General features: G+C 34.5%; 2 protein-coding genes across 2 annotated transcripts; one reads left to right on the top strand and one right to left on the bottom strand.

The window, feature by feature from the left end:
* Positions 1-140: 140 nt before the first annotated feature.
* Positions 141-3,231, bottom strand: LOC108576509 (protein cramped-like). Its single transcript, XM_017939519.1, has 10 exons — positions 2,903-3,231; positions 2,518-2,781; positions 2,248-2,451; positions 1,983-2,173; positions 1,411-1,905; positions 1,145-1,306; positions 932-1,075; positions 521-853; positions 326-439; positions 141-245 (listed from the first exon to the last, which is right to left on the bottom strand). The coding sequence occupies exons 1-10, from the start codon at positions 3,105-3,107 to the stop codon at positions 141-143; spliced, it is 2,217 nt and encodes a 738-aa protein (XP_017795008.1). The 5' UTR covers positions 3,108-3,231.
* Positions 3,232-3,911: 680 nt separating this feature from the next.
* Positions 3,912-12,913, top strand: LOC108576512 (stromal interaction molecule homolog). The gene is made up of 11 exons (XM_017939520.1): positions 3,912-4,535; positions 5,174-5,313; positions 5,381-5,500; positions 5,579-5,691; positions 5,784-5,899; positions 5,980-6,149; positions 6,224-6,367; positions 6,433-6,600; positions 6,688-6,952; positions 7,202-7,276; positions 12,263-12,913. Exons 1-11 carry the CDS (start codon positions 4,328-4,330, stop codon positions 12,787-12,789), a joined length of 2,046 nt encoding a protein of 681 aa, XP_017795009.1. The 5' UTR covers positions 3,912-4,327; the 3' UTR covers positions 12,790-12,913.
* The last annotated feature ends 426 nt before the right edge of the window (positions 12,914-13,339 follow it).

The following is a 13,339-nucleotide window of genomic DNA, read 5'->3' as shown; positions in this document are numbered from 1 at the left end:
GTAAAGTCGATATCAAAGACATAAATAAGTCAGTCCAAATATTGTTGCACATTTCCACTTATAAAACATCGTCGAATCTATATGATTTAAAATAGGTATTTCATTAAAATTTATACAAAACTAGTTGAATATATATACATTTACTTTTTACTATCGTCTGAAGCGATTTGCGAGGCGAGATTTGCAAATTTCGCCATGTAATCAACGCTGTTTTCTCCCATGAGACACTGCATGTGTGAAACGACCTATAGCATTAATACAAACATTACCATTGACTGAAATTTAATATATCTGATTTCATTTTAGTTTGACTTTTAATATTTACATCAGACGATGGACGACTATCTTCTACAATATTGTCTCCGTTTTGACTTCTTTGTGAGATTTTCATAGGAGATTCTAGTTGACCCAGAAAGCTGCTTAATGAAAAATCTGCTACCTGTGATTCGATTTTAATATTAGTAAAGGGAAAAAATTATTTCTTGCTCTAGTTTCGTAAATTCAACGATTAGAAAATTACCTCACTGTTCAACCATTGATGTTCTCCTTCTTTAAGTATTTGCGTGGCGCTTGTTATGATAGAATTAGTAGGTTTCGAATCTCTTGCCACTTCGAATTCATCCAAAAAGTTTTTCTCTTGGTGTGGTTCGCTTATATTTATGGATAGAGGTTTATTATTTTGTTGATCATTGTGGCTTATAGAAGAATTAGTTATTTTGTTTGTCTCTTGCGAATTGGGCGTTATATCTTCTACTGGACTACTCGACGTGGATATCAGTGGCAATACCCTTTGCACAACAAGGCTTTTTTGTCTTACAGTTCTACCACGTTTACAAAAACGCGTTTTAAATTTCTGCATTTCAAAAAATAAAATCACGTCATCAATAAATGATATCATGTAAAAAATACTGAACGTGAAATAATGCCTTACATCTAATTGCGTTTTGAAAGCATCTGGTGTACCAATTTTGTGATAAGTTTGTGGAACAAGAGGCCTTCTGAAAGTCGATTCTTTCGTTGAAAGTACTCGAGATGAAATCACAGTCTCATTACTACCAGAAGTATTGTCATATACCTAAATGTTGTAACAATAATCCGCATATTTAATCTTGAATTTACGTTTTCAAAGTATCTAAGATTTTACCTTGTTTGTACCATAACTGTGTTTTGCTATAGACAGTAGCTTCTGCAAAGTTAAACACAGATTATCGTCGCGCAAGCATGTCGATGTGGACTCTCCAGTATTTTGTTCTCGAGGATTCCAGTCCCACCAATACTCCAAAGTAATTTTCGATTCCCGACCGAACTAGAAAGCTTAAAAAATTAGAAATGACGCGCTTCTAATGACTAAGAAATGCAGCTTGGTGTTTTGAGGTTTTTGTTCTGTATAGATTCCAGTGAAATGTGTACCATTAAAAAGAGGTCCCCTACAGTGATGGTATTTGCTTCTTCAACGTTCCATCCTTTTCGAATTCTCTCGATGGTTTCCCTTCCTGGAAACCTGTTAGGTTCCGTTTGTTGTTCTGAACTTGATTTTTCTGTATTATTCACAGTCGATGGTTTTTCTAAAAGGTTGCTGCCAGATTCTATCACATCTATATCACTATTGTTGTCAGGTAAAGTACAATTCTCTTCTATTCGATTTGCACATTTCTTGTCTACTTTGTTCTTTTTTATTCCCTTTTTTCCAACCCCTTTTAAGTATTGTACTGATCCCAAAAGATCCATTCTGGAACTTTTTAATCCAAGACGTTTTTCATAGGAATTTAAACTAACACTATTGCTAGTGAGATACTCTCCAAGATTTACCATTGGCAAAGCAATTTTACATCCTTCAGATGGTGCCACGCGTAAAAGTCGAGTATCCTTCATTTCATTGTTAACAACATTTTCCACATTAGAGGACTACATTGTATGTATAGGATTTTTCTTGATACTTTCGTTTTATGTGAAGCAATGATTCTATTCTAAAGTAAGGATACTGTGTTATACTTTGCAGGCCTCCATCTTTGTTGCAGAAATATTAATAAACTAGATAAACGTCTTTGTATAGGCAGCAAGGTGCGTACTCTTGGATTCATTGATGATGCTTGCACCTGCCACCATGCCATGTTGTTACGGGGTCTTAATTCAATGGTTATTCTAGATGGCAATTTGATCTCTTCTTGCCAATCTGCCAAAACATTGCAATGTTACACAGTTTATGAATGATCTATAATAATTCATGATTTTATTTGTTAAATATACCTTCTAGTTGATTTAATTTTCTCAATGCTCTACATATAGGTGTTTTAATTCTCATAGTTTTTCCTCTAAGTCTGACTTGTGTTGAACCCCAATAAACTAATTCATTTAATTTCAAATGTATTTTCTCATGTATCCGGGGTAACTTCCTTCTAAGTTCACCATAGTTAATTAACCCATATAACTCTTGGGAAGTTTTCTTTACATCTGTACAATAAAACATTTATGTTATTAGCTTGAAAACTAAATTATAAATATCCATCAAATAAATACCTTCTGAGAATTTCAAATGTTTAGAAATTTTTAACCAAGTCCTATAATAAAAGTGTCTTATCTGTTCCTTATTCTTTATCATAACATCTGGTAGACCTTTCTTCTTTCCTTGACACAAGAAATAACTCTGTAAGGCATCAAAGTCTTTTCCATATTCGTTCAAAGCCTTGAAGAAGGTATTTTTATCTTCCATAGACCATAATTCACAAGACCTTTTCATAGATCTTACTTTGGCCTCAGCATTATTCTCTTCTTCCTTGGAATCTGCACACAGTTACAAACAATTTTTCGTAATTATACAATTAAATAATTATTGAGCCTTGTCCATTTCACTGACTTCTTTTGAGTAATATATATGTCACCAATTAATTATAAAAACAAATACCTTTCTTTTCCAAATTATTGCTATCACCAGCATCCAATTTCATTTTTTTCGTGCCTCGAACGACGCGAATTTGAGTATTTTTGGAATCCGTGGGTACCTTGGCCTCTGAACAATTTTGTACATTCTGTGGTGGAGTTTCTTCTTTTTTGGTCACTGAATTGTTTCCTTGAATTTCAACATCTTCGTTTTTCGCGTTATTTTCCATTTTGACGTCTTCGTAAAAATTTCAAGTAGCAACCACGACAACTTCGAACCCTTAGGTGTTCCCAATCTTGTGACTTACCAGAACAGGTAGTACTTTTTCCGACAACATTGTAAATTTAGATCGAATTATGCATGTACCACAATTAATAGTATTCATATCATAATTTCATGGCAAAATAGTGTTAAAAGTTCCATAAGTACAATTAAATTATAAGAAAATAAACGTAATAACGATTTAATGCTACGTTAGAACGTAGTTTTATCCATACGTGTGAACGAATGTATACACGAGCATTTTCCAAGCCAGAGCTGTTTAATGGCTCAAAAAAATTAATTTCTATATGAATATGTACACGATCTAATCAAAAAGTCGCGTAATTATAAAAATCTAACGATGTCGAAATTCACAAAACACGATAAGTATTCCCATCCTACTGTGCGTTCTTACTACAGACTACACAATTCTGAGCGTGTTTCCGAGCGGATCAGATACTTGCCCGATATAAAATCCAAAATCAAAAAATTATTCAGAACATTACTATGAAGAAGCATAGTATAAGATCATTGATCGAATTAGAACGATTACTGTAACAATTAATTACTGTGTGGTAAAAAATCTTTCGAAAGTTTCGAACAGCCATGTCACACAGTTGTCTACTATCCGCTAAGAGACAGTTTAGAAATGATTTTCGCGCTATACTGGCGCTGTGAGTGGCGTCGTGCAAGTGCAACGGCGGGCCAATAAAATCACGCAGATTATCATACACACGACCAATTGAAATTTTCATTTTTTGCGCGTAGAAAGGTGCATCGTTGTTTCCGATCTAAATTAATTATTTTCCGCAACGTTGTTCGTGGACGGTGGCCTTGGATAGGAAAATCCGACTCGAGCGGACCAGTGTACTTAATTAATAAATCAATCGATTCATTTTAAAAAGAGACACACTCGGACGTTGACCGACGCCTTGATGGAGCCAATAACGACGTGGTGCGACTCGGTTACGGGGCTACTCTAATATTCTATAATCGCTCACGCGTGTTATGCACTCGTCAAATTCCATTGCCATCCCGGTTTTGATAACTGTAACCTTGGATATATTCACTATTGCGGGACTACGTCAAAGGTGACAACGGGCCAAGAGTATTCGGTTTTATTTGACTTGTAGCAAACTGCGCAAGGGGGGCGCGAGGTGTCAGTGACAAGGAGTAGCTAACCTTAAAATGCGAGTATCCGTGATTACTGATGCGACTGTATTGTTCGGGCTGCACTTCTTGTATTGGTGTTGCAACACGGTAAATGCCAGTGGTGGGGCCCTTGACTCGAACCTGAACTTTCAGTCTGGCTCATCTGGAAGCTCACATTCCAAAGTTACAGGATTCTCTGCCACACTCACAGATGGACTGGCACAGGCTGTGGCCCATGAAACTGGTAAATTTTGTTGCTGATCATCTATCAATGTCTTGTTTGTTGTCCCAGCATTGTTTACATTATGTACATTGTGTTGTCTTCTAATGAATCATCCAATGGATTTAATTAATTTCACATTTAGACTTCTCTGTATACATGTGAATAGCTTACACAGCATGCTCATGCATGATAGTAATGTTTAGTTTACAGAAGGAAGATAGGTGTATTTGTTCTGTGGTATCATATTGTTTGAATATGTTTGCTGAGCTTGATTTGAAAAGGGATAAGTGTTTAAGATATTTTTTAAAGTTTCATTTTACTTTTTTGTAATAGAAAGTGTTATTTGTTGTTGGTTGTACAGAAGATACAAATGTGTTTATGATAAAAAAGTTTACATTTTAAAAGATAAATGATCTAATCATTCAAAGATTAGTCATATTTCCATTCAGTAACAACTTATTGCCAAGTTGCACCATATGTATTAACAAATTTTCACATTTTTCATATTGTTATTCTTGTATTAATGTAATTGGATAAAAAGCTGCTCACATGAGTTTAACAGATATAAATATAGTCTTAAAAAGGAAGGCACCTGTATAACAAGTTAAATGTAATCATAAACACATACAATCAAACGTAGGTTGTTTAATTTATTACAGGTTCCGATACTTGTAATGATGACCTAGCTTGTCTTACACTGGCTTCTCATGATCGACTAGGTTTAGAAGCAATCAAATTACTCCACAGTCAACTAGATGATGATGCCAATGGAAATGTGGACCTTTCAGAATCAGATGATGTAAGCAACTTCTTGCTTTTACATCTTCTTCTATCATAAGTTGTAAAAAATAATTTATTCCTTCTAGTTTTTAAGGGAAGAGTTACAATATGAAGCTGGATATGAAAGAAGGCAAAGGGCTTTCCATCATAATGATGATATGCACATCAGTGTTAGAGAACTCTTGGAAGCCTGGTTGAGGTCAGAGGTATTGTCTAATATATGATTTCTGACTTGGCAATTTCAATCTTTAATATCTTCTTATATTGATATACTTTCCCTTTAGGTTCATAATTGGACCATAGAACAAACATCTGAATGGCTGTCTTCTAATGTTGAGCTTCCTCAATATGTTCCTACTTTTATACAACATCGTGTAACTGGTGCTACACTTCCAATGTAATTTTTTTATAAAGTATATCATCTCCATGTTGCATAACTATTTATGTGAAAGTGTTTTATCTGATAAATATTGTTTATTTTATGTGTAGATTGGCTGTAAGCAACATGCACTATCTGAGTAATGTGTTAGGGATCAAGGATCCCATTCATAAACAAAAAATTGCCTTAAAAGCTATGGATGTAGTTCTTTTTGGACCACCAAAAGGTAAAACATTATTGAAAGCTCATACTCTCATTTAACATTTTTAGATTCAACTGTAACATCTATTTAATACTTTATTATAGATACTGGACATAGCATTAAAGATTTAATATTAATAACACTACTATTTGGAGCGCTTATCGGGTGTTGGTACGCGTATCAACAAAAGAAAAATTCACAAAAACATCTTCACAGAATGATGAAGGACATGGAGAGTTTACATAAAGCGGAATTAGCACTCGAAGATTTACAAGTATGTTATCTTGTTTTATATTTCTTAAGGTCCTATCAGAATGTTCAAAATATTACACGTCTTACGATTTATAGAAAGAATTGGAAAGAGCACGAATGGAACAAGAAAGCGTAACCACAGAGAAACAAAACTTAGAGAAACGTTTGCAAGACGAAAGTGTAGGATTACACGCTTCATACTCGGATCTTGAAGTTTCTCAATTAAAAGCGGAGATTGAAGTAATACTTCATTTTGTTGAACATCAAAATTCTCTCCAAGATCTAATCACTTTTGCACTTCACAGATGTTAAAAGTCGAGTTACAACGTGCAGAGGGTGAACTCGAAGACAGATGTTGGTCCCCTCCTCCAGGTTTGCAACACTGGCTACAATTGACTCATGAAATTGAAAATAAGGGCTATATAAAAAAAAAAATATCTGCAGAGAAACAATTACAACAAGCGCGAGAAGCAGTAAGTAATATATTTTTTACATCGTTATAGCTTTATATCGTTATAACATAATTATATATAATTTGTTCTTATTAATGTGTTTTTTAGTGCGAAAAATTACGAAAGAAACGATCCAGCTTAGTGGGAGCATTTGTTTCAACTCATGGAAAATCGATTGACGAAGTCGACAAAAGCATAGTTGATGCAAGGACCTCGTTGAACGAAGTTACCGCAGAGTTACAAGAGAGAGTACATCGTTGGAAACAGATTGAACTCTTATGTGGTTTCAATATAGTCAACAACAATGGTCTAAGCTATTTAGAAACTGTTCTCTATCGGGGGACACCTAACGGACGAGGTCTTGGACTCAGAGGTATTTAACTCTATGATGATTAAAAAATGATCTCTATAGTATGGTGTAATTTTTAAAACTTGATTACTGAATTAACGCTATTTCCTTTCTTTTGGTACTTCTAATTCTTTCAAACTAGTTAGGGTATATAATACCTTGAGAAAGAATTCCATTTTGTTTGGCAGCTTTAGTTCAATTGGTTTTATTAGGAATTTCTGATTTAGATGCTATAAATTAATGTGAATAATCGTTTGAAATTGATGTTTATAGGTCGACTCAGTAGCCAAGATGACTTAGACGACGAAGCAAGCTCAATGTACTCGCCTTCATCGTGTGGTGCCGCAGGTAAGCTGGAAACGGATTTCCACGAGCATTCAGATTGGTAATAATAATGCTCAATTTGTACATAATATTGTAACTTTGATAAGACACAATACCTATATATTTTCCATTTTCTCTCACATGAATGATGCTTTTCGAGATCAGTAATTTACTAACTCGTTTGTCTTCCTAGTAGTAGTAATTTGGGTTTTCTTTGTGACATTAATTTTCCTTCTTAAATGAACTTCGTACAGGTTGAATTCCAAATTCTTACGAGAATACTTTTAATGAGTGTCCTTAATTAGTTCACTAATCGTTCAAGAAGGTTTGCAATGAAATTGTGAACAAATTGTTCTTCGTAAGAATTTCTTCTTAGAAAGATCGAATTTTTTAATTAAGAAAAAATTCACGCGATGCCTTATGATTATTTTTGATAAAAGAAGTAGTTTTCGCAAATTATTACTTGAACGTCATAATTTATTATTTCCAAGAATGTAACTGCAGATATCTATGAAGAATGCTGTGTCTCTTAGAGATGCGGATAGCTAATGTCACACATTACAAAGAGAATATTTATATAAATATAATGTAGCATTTAAAAAAGAAAAAAGGGTAAAAAATATTTGTTCTTAAGAAAGCTTTATAGAATGGAAACGAAATCGAAGATTAATTTTATACATTATTGAGTATATTAAAATTTATTCTTGTTTTGTGTTTTTTATGTAAGGTGTTGCTAAATTATGCTATAAATGTTGTCTTATTGTTTTATTCTTAAGAAATTGTTCAATATTGCTTTCCCCTCTTTTTAAATGTTTAAATTATTCTGTTAACAATTATAGTTGTCTTTCATCATACAGTACAAAAGGTTTCTTGAAACCTCTTGCTTATGTGCTGCAACATTCGATATTATTTCCATTGCGTTGGTGTTTGTTTATGTTATATTATCATTTGATTCTAGGGGTGGAGGAAACTACACTTAGTGGTTCCAAAAAAGATTAACGAAGCTACATAATTAGAACTGTTTAAATACATTTTGTTTGCATATTATTCATCCTGCATATTGTACGGAATTTATATATAAGGGGATTTAATTTATTCAAAATTTATGAAAGTTATATATTTCATATATGTTAAAATGATAAATTATTTATTAAAATAATTATATGTGCCAAAGTAATGTGTGACAAAGCAAGCTCAATGTTCAACAAAAATGTTCGCAGTCAAGAGTGCATCATACCACGGAAATGCTTACGAACGAAACTAATGTGAATAGAAAACTTAATTATCTTTGATACATGACAATGCAATTAGTATTAAAAGCATCATCAAATCTTTGAGTAAAGTCCAATGAAGGATTTGTGTGCAGGAAAAGGGAGGATTATAATTGGAATGTTCCCCTTTCCTAATTGAGATTTGTCAGATTTTAACAGCGTGTTAACTATTTAAACAAATGACAAATCTTTTAACTTATTGTTAACGCGTAAGTTTATATATACACAGCAACACACTACACACAAACACATGCTACACATACGTATAATTAAAAGAGAAGTGTATTATCAAGACAATTATATCAAGTTGTTCTTTGCAACTACCTCTTCGTACAAATTATAAAATAAAAGGTTAGGATAACAATTCGGTAGAGAACATGACATACATATTTTTGTACGAAAAATTTTCATGATGTATCGAACGAACGAACATAGGCACCATCTTGTCGATGATTGATTTGAAGGTACCAGAAAGATGTGATATTTTTATGAATAGTATTATTCTTAATCGATTCTTTTTTTTCGATTTCTTTCGTAAGAATTTTACTTTTAAGTGTAGATTGAAGGGAGATCTGAGCCGTAGACAAAATTAGAGAAGTTGCAAAATTGCAACATTGCGCAATAATTCATTTCAAAGAATTAAAACTACCTAGGTTAAAAATCATTAAGCATAAAATACAAATTTACTGCATTCCTTTTTAAACTATTCTCGCTGTATATTCCTTAAGAAACACGAGAAGTTCAGCTACTTAACGACAGCATTAATTAATTCGTTTAATTGCCATTAAGTAGAGGGGTTAATTCGTGTCGCGACTACGGCTTCGATTCTGTGAATTCAAGTCGACCGCGATCGAATCGATACGTGCTCGATTGTTTATAATAAGCCTTCTAGTTCGTTCCTTCGTAATAGCAATATATCGAAGATGACCAAGTGCCAAGTGTGATAATTATTTAATTATCACTTTATTTAATGATAAGTGCCGATGATTGATCACCTATTATACTATTATACATAAATATATGGATATCATATATACATATATATATACACACACACACTATTGTTAGTTCCTTTAGGATATTAAACCAACGTAGAATTTCTCGTTTAATGTGCCTCGATTTTCTCGTGAGAATCAACCGATCGCTAAAGCGTTTTCTCGTTTCATCAAGAGTACGTTTCAATTTTGCCAGATCCGCGGCAATGCGTTGCACAACAGCCTCTTATTAATAGTTCGAATTAAAGGAGAACATAACATCCGAATCTGATCTTAATTGGACGATCATGTTTGTCTCTCTAGAGGTGCTTTTTTTCTTGCGTGTCGTCTGCACTTTAGAATTGTTTATCGTCTCGATTACAGGTTTTAGGAGCTAGAATCAACTGTTAGGTATAGTCTGAGCGAAAGATTTAGGTTACTCAAGTCTGCTTCTCCCACCAATTGGAGAGATTATCTCTTTCGACAACTTTCCTCAATTCCACCGTGCTTTATAACAATTTAAAAGTTGATAATAGGATTTTATCACGTAGAAAAATTAAATTTTTATTTGATCACCGAATTGATCTGTGTAAGACATAGTTAGAGCTTCAACAAGTAACTTTAAAAAGCTTTAGAGACCAAATTTTTCGCATACTATTGACATTAGTCACATGTAATACTCTTAAATAGTTAATCACTAAAATGAATTATCCTATAAAGAAATTTCAAAAAAGTATTTTGACGTGTGTGAAATAAAAATCGATAATAAATAATAGTACAGTAACTGTAGAAGTTAACATGCTTGGCAATGGGGAATAGCGGCCTTGAGCAGCGAAACCTTTCGGCCATGACTATAACCTAGCAAATACTCGAGCAGTCGGCGATTTCTGATTCCTGGGGTTCTGTCACGCGACAAATGATGCCAAGAAGTAAATTCTATTTCTTGGGAGAAACGCGTCACAGTTAATATTAGAATCAATTAAAATTAGATGCGACTGTATATGACCGAGGATTTTACTTCCAGGTGCAACACATACGTACACACACACTGACGCATTCTCGAATCGCTTTAATTTCACGCGAATCGTGTGGCAATCGAAACGGCTCTTTTCCTTCTATTATAAACTCGAGCATGTCATCAGCAATGAGTTATACGCGATCTATGTACGCACTCACACATATGCAGACAAACACTGGTAAACACATATGCAGACAAGACAAAAAAAGTTGGAGGATTTGTACATTGTCCGTCTGACTATTACAACACATGTTATTTCCCCTCCCTAAACGTTTTATTGTGTACGATTTATAGATCGCAGTTAATAAATCAAGCAACATGCGAGAAACCAAGAAACATGTGCCTTGTTTGTATGACCTAAGCCGCAGAGAAACGCTTCACGATGATCGATTACCCAATCGAGTATGTAATTTTAATAAATCCTAATCCCCTCGTTGATGGACTTTGGAACGTAATGAATGATTCTTTGTTCTTTGAATTTTGTATTCTCGGTGATTTATTGATTACAGTTGACTCTGTCTGCAGCTGGCATTGCAGATTTAGACTTCTGTTTCTATGGACAATTTAAGTATCTTCTTGTATTTGGTATTTCAATTAAAATTACATACTTGGTACAATGAGCACTGTTACTGTAATGTGACTGTCTTTGTTACCTGGAAACCAAAGTGAAGTTAAATGCTTCAATGTTAATTGTTAATAGTCTGTAAGTGTTGAATACTACATCTACCTGATGAAATGCAACAGACATGAATAAATGAAATTCACAGATGTTACTGTTAAAATAACTGAGTCTGAACAAGTCATAAAAAAATATCTTTTTCAAACAGAAATATAAAGGCATCATTCTTCCTAATTGAAGCAATAAAGAGTGAACTATTTTGTCTGCTTATTGTAGTCTTCAGACTCTGTCATTTTAACGTGGAACAGCATAAAAAGAGAGCTTGATTAAAAGATCCATGAAACGTGTTATTGTTCATAAAGGAGCTTATCAAAGACTTTGCCTGTTCCTTTTTCTTGAAAACAGGGGACCAAGCCTCGTTTTCTGGCGAAGTATGGCATCTGATATGCATGCAGACTTTTCTCAGAATTGATGTAACGCGAATTGGAAAAATTATCTTGGAAACAAACATGAATTCTGATCTGTAAATCGTCAATTTTCATGCATTGCGTTTTTCCTAAGTATCGTTTGTGAAGAAGCAAAGTATCACGACGAAATTTATACTCTTGACTGTAGAATATAAAGGAATACCATCCATTGTGTTGTTTGTTTCTCTTTATCCTTCCACAAACTGGTGCTTGCATGAAACTGATCTTTGACACTGACTTCTGATAGCAGTTGTAATATTAGTGCATGAAAATTACGACAGTAGAACGACTAACCGATTAAAAATATTCTCTAAAGTTATTCAAATATATCTCTATTGAAATACCAAAGACTGGATATCAATAAATCAATAAATCATCATCAGGCATCAAAGAAACTAATTTTAATTCAACTTCTTTCAAAAGATACTTCTCAATTCCTTTGATGCTTCACCAGTTAATTTATTGATACTTCCACTTGAAGTTACTCAAAATTTAAATTACTATCATCAAATATTTAATGATATTTAAATATTCTGTTTACTAAATGTACATTAAACTACTTCAGCTATATCAACTGTTCATCAGAACACTCCACTCCTACAACAAACCAACAACCATTACAGCTACATCTGTGTCAATAAACTTTCATCCTGACCCTCAGGTACCCTGGACAGCCTAACATGGAAGGAGTCATCATTGCCTCCAGATTCATCCAGCAGTGAGACAGGCAAGGAAACACCTCCTGAGAGTAATGTAGTGCACTTCACCGTTGGTGATGGGCCAGAAGAGCCTGTTAGGGCGTCCAGCAAAGAGAAGACCAACATTGTACGCTCCTACAGTCAGGATACAAACATGCTCCTGGCTGTGGAGGATAAGTCTACCTCATCATTCCTGTCGAAGACGTCTTATTCAGAGAACTCGTTGGACTCGTCGACCCAGGATCGATCAGGACAACAGAAGGTTGGTTCAGTGTCAGCAATAACCACCAGTACCAGTAGCACAAGTTCTACGACGACAAGCACGTCGAGCAGTCACAGGAAGGGGACGAGGGACGCTCAACCATCAACGATGGACGATGAGACGTTGTCGACGGACTCAAACTCCACCGCAGACAACGATGAGATAAAAAAACGTCGCCGGAAGATTCTGTTCCCTGCTTTTAGGAAGAACAAGGCCAAAGTCACGTGATGAAGCCCGCTAGTCAACGATTATAGCATTACAGTACATCTGTGTTGTAATTTCTTACTTAACGCTAACTCTCTTGTCGATCGATTAGTTGGTTATGAACCGCGACGTGCACTTAAAAAAAAAAGAAAATACGACTTGTCTCCGAGAACTGGTTGGTCACTGATTAGCAGCGATTAGGTACTGCCGGATACATGTACATATACGTACACGCATATACACACACAACATAAAACGCAGATATTGATTAGAGAGGCAGATGTAGCCGGGTAAAACATCTAAGACTACTTCGTTGGCCTCTTGGTCCTTATAATAAGGTCGGTCATTGGCGTTCAATAATTGTTTATACGAGCTACTGGAATTTGGTTATTGGAGATTCGCTGAGTACCGTAGAATCAGAGGAAGTACCTGGAAAAATAAGGAGACTGAAGAAAGGTCTTGGAGGTATAGTTAAGTTTTACTGAAGATCTAAAGATTGAAAGAGGCCCCTTATTTTTCAGTAAATTCTGCAGTATCCAATAGGGATTCAGTAGGAAGTAGTTTTTAGTCCGTT

Source organism: Habropoda laboriosa, unplaced genomic scaffold, assembly GCF_001263275.1.
Source record: "Habropoda laboriosa isolate 0110345459 unplaced genomic scaffold, ASM126327v1 scaffold291, whole genome shotgun sequence".
Classification (NCBI taxonomy): Eukaryota; Metazoa; Arthropoda; class Insecta; order Hymenoptera; family Apidae; genus Habropoda; species Habropoda laboriosa.
Note: the sequence above shows the minus strand (reverse complement) of the source record. Positions and strands in the feature narration are given on the sequence as shown.

Excerpts from the sequence above, each read along its gene's own strand:
- LOC108576509 (XM_017939519.1), bottom strand. The coding sequence starts at position 3,107 with ATGGAAAATAACGCGAAAAACGAAGATGTTGAAATTCAAGGAAACAAT. Across the intron at positions 2,174-2,247 it reads AAAATTAAATCAACTAGAAG|ATTGGCAAGAAGAGATCAAA; the intron begins GTATATTTAACA and ends ATGTTTTGGCAG. Across the intron at positions 854-931 it reads CTTTCAAAACGCAATTAGAT|AAATTTAAAACGCGTTTTTG; the intron begins GTAAGGCATTAT and ends TTTGAAATGCAG.
- LOC108576512 (XM_017939520.1), top strand. The coding sequence starts at position 4,328 with ATGCGAGTATCCGTGATTACTGATGCGACTGTATTGTTCGGGCTGCAC. Across the intron at positions 5,900-5,979 it reads TCTTTTTGGACCACCAAAAG|ATACTGGACATAGCATTAAA; the intron begins GTAAAACATTAT and ends ACTTTATTATAG. Across the intron at positions 6,953-7,201 it reads ACGAGGTCTTGGACTCAGAG|GTCGACTCAGTAGCCAAGAT; the intron begins GTATTTAACTCT and ends TGATGTTTATAG.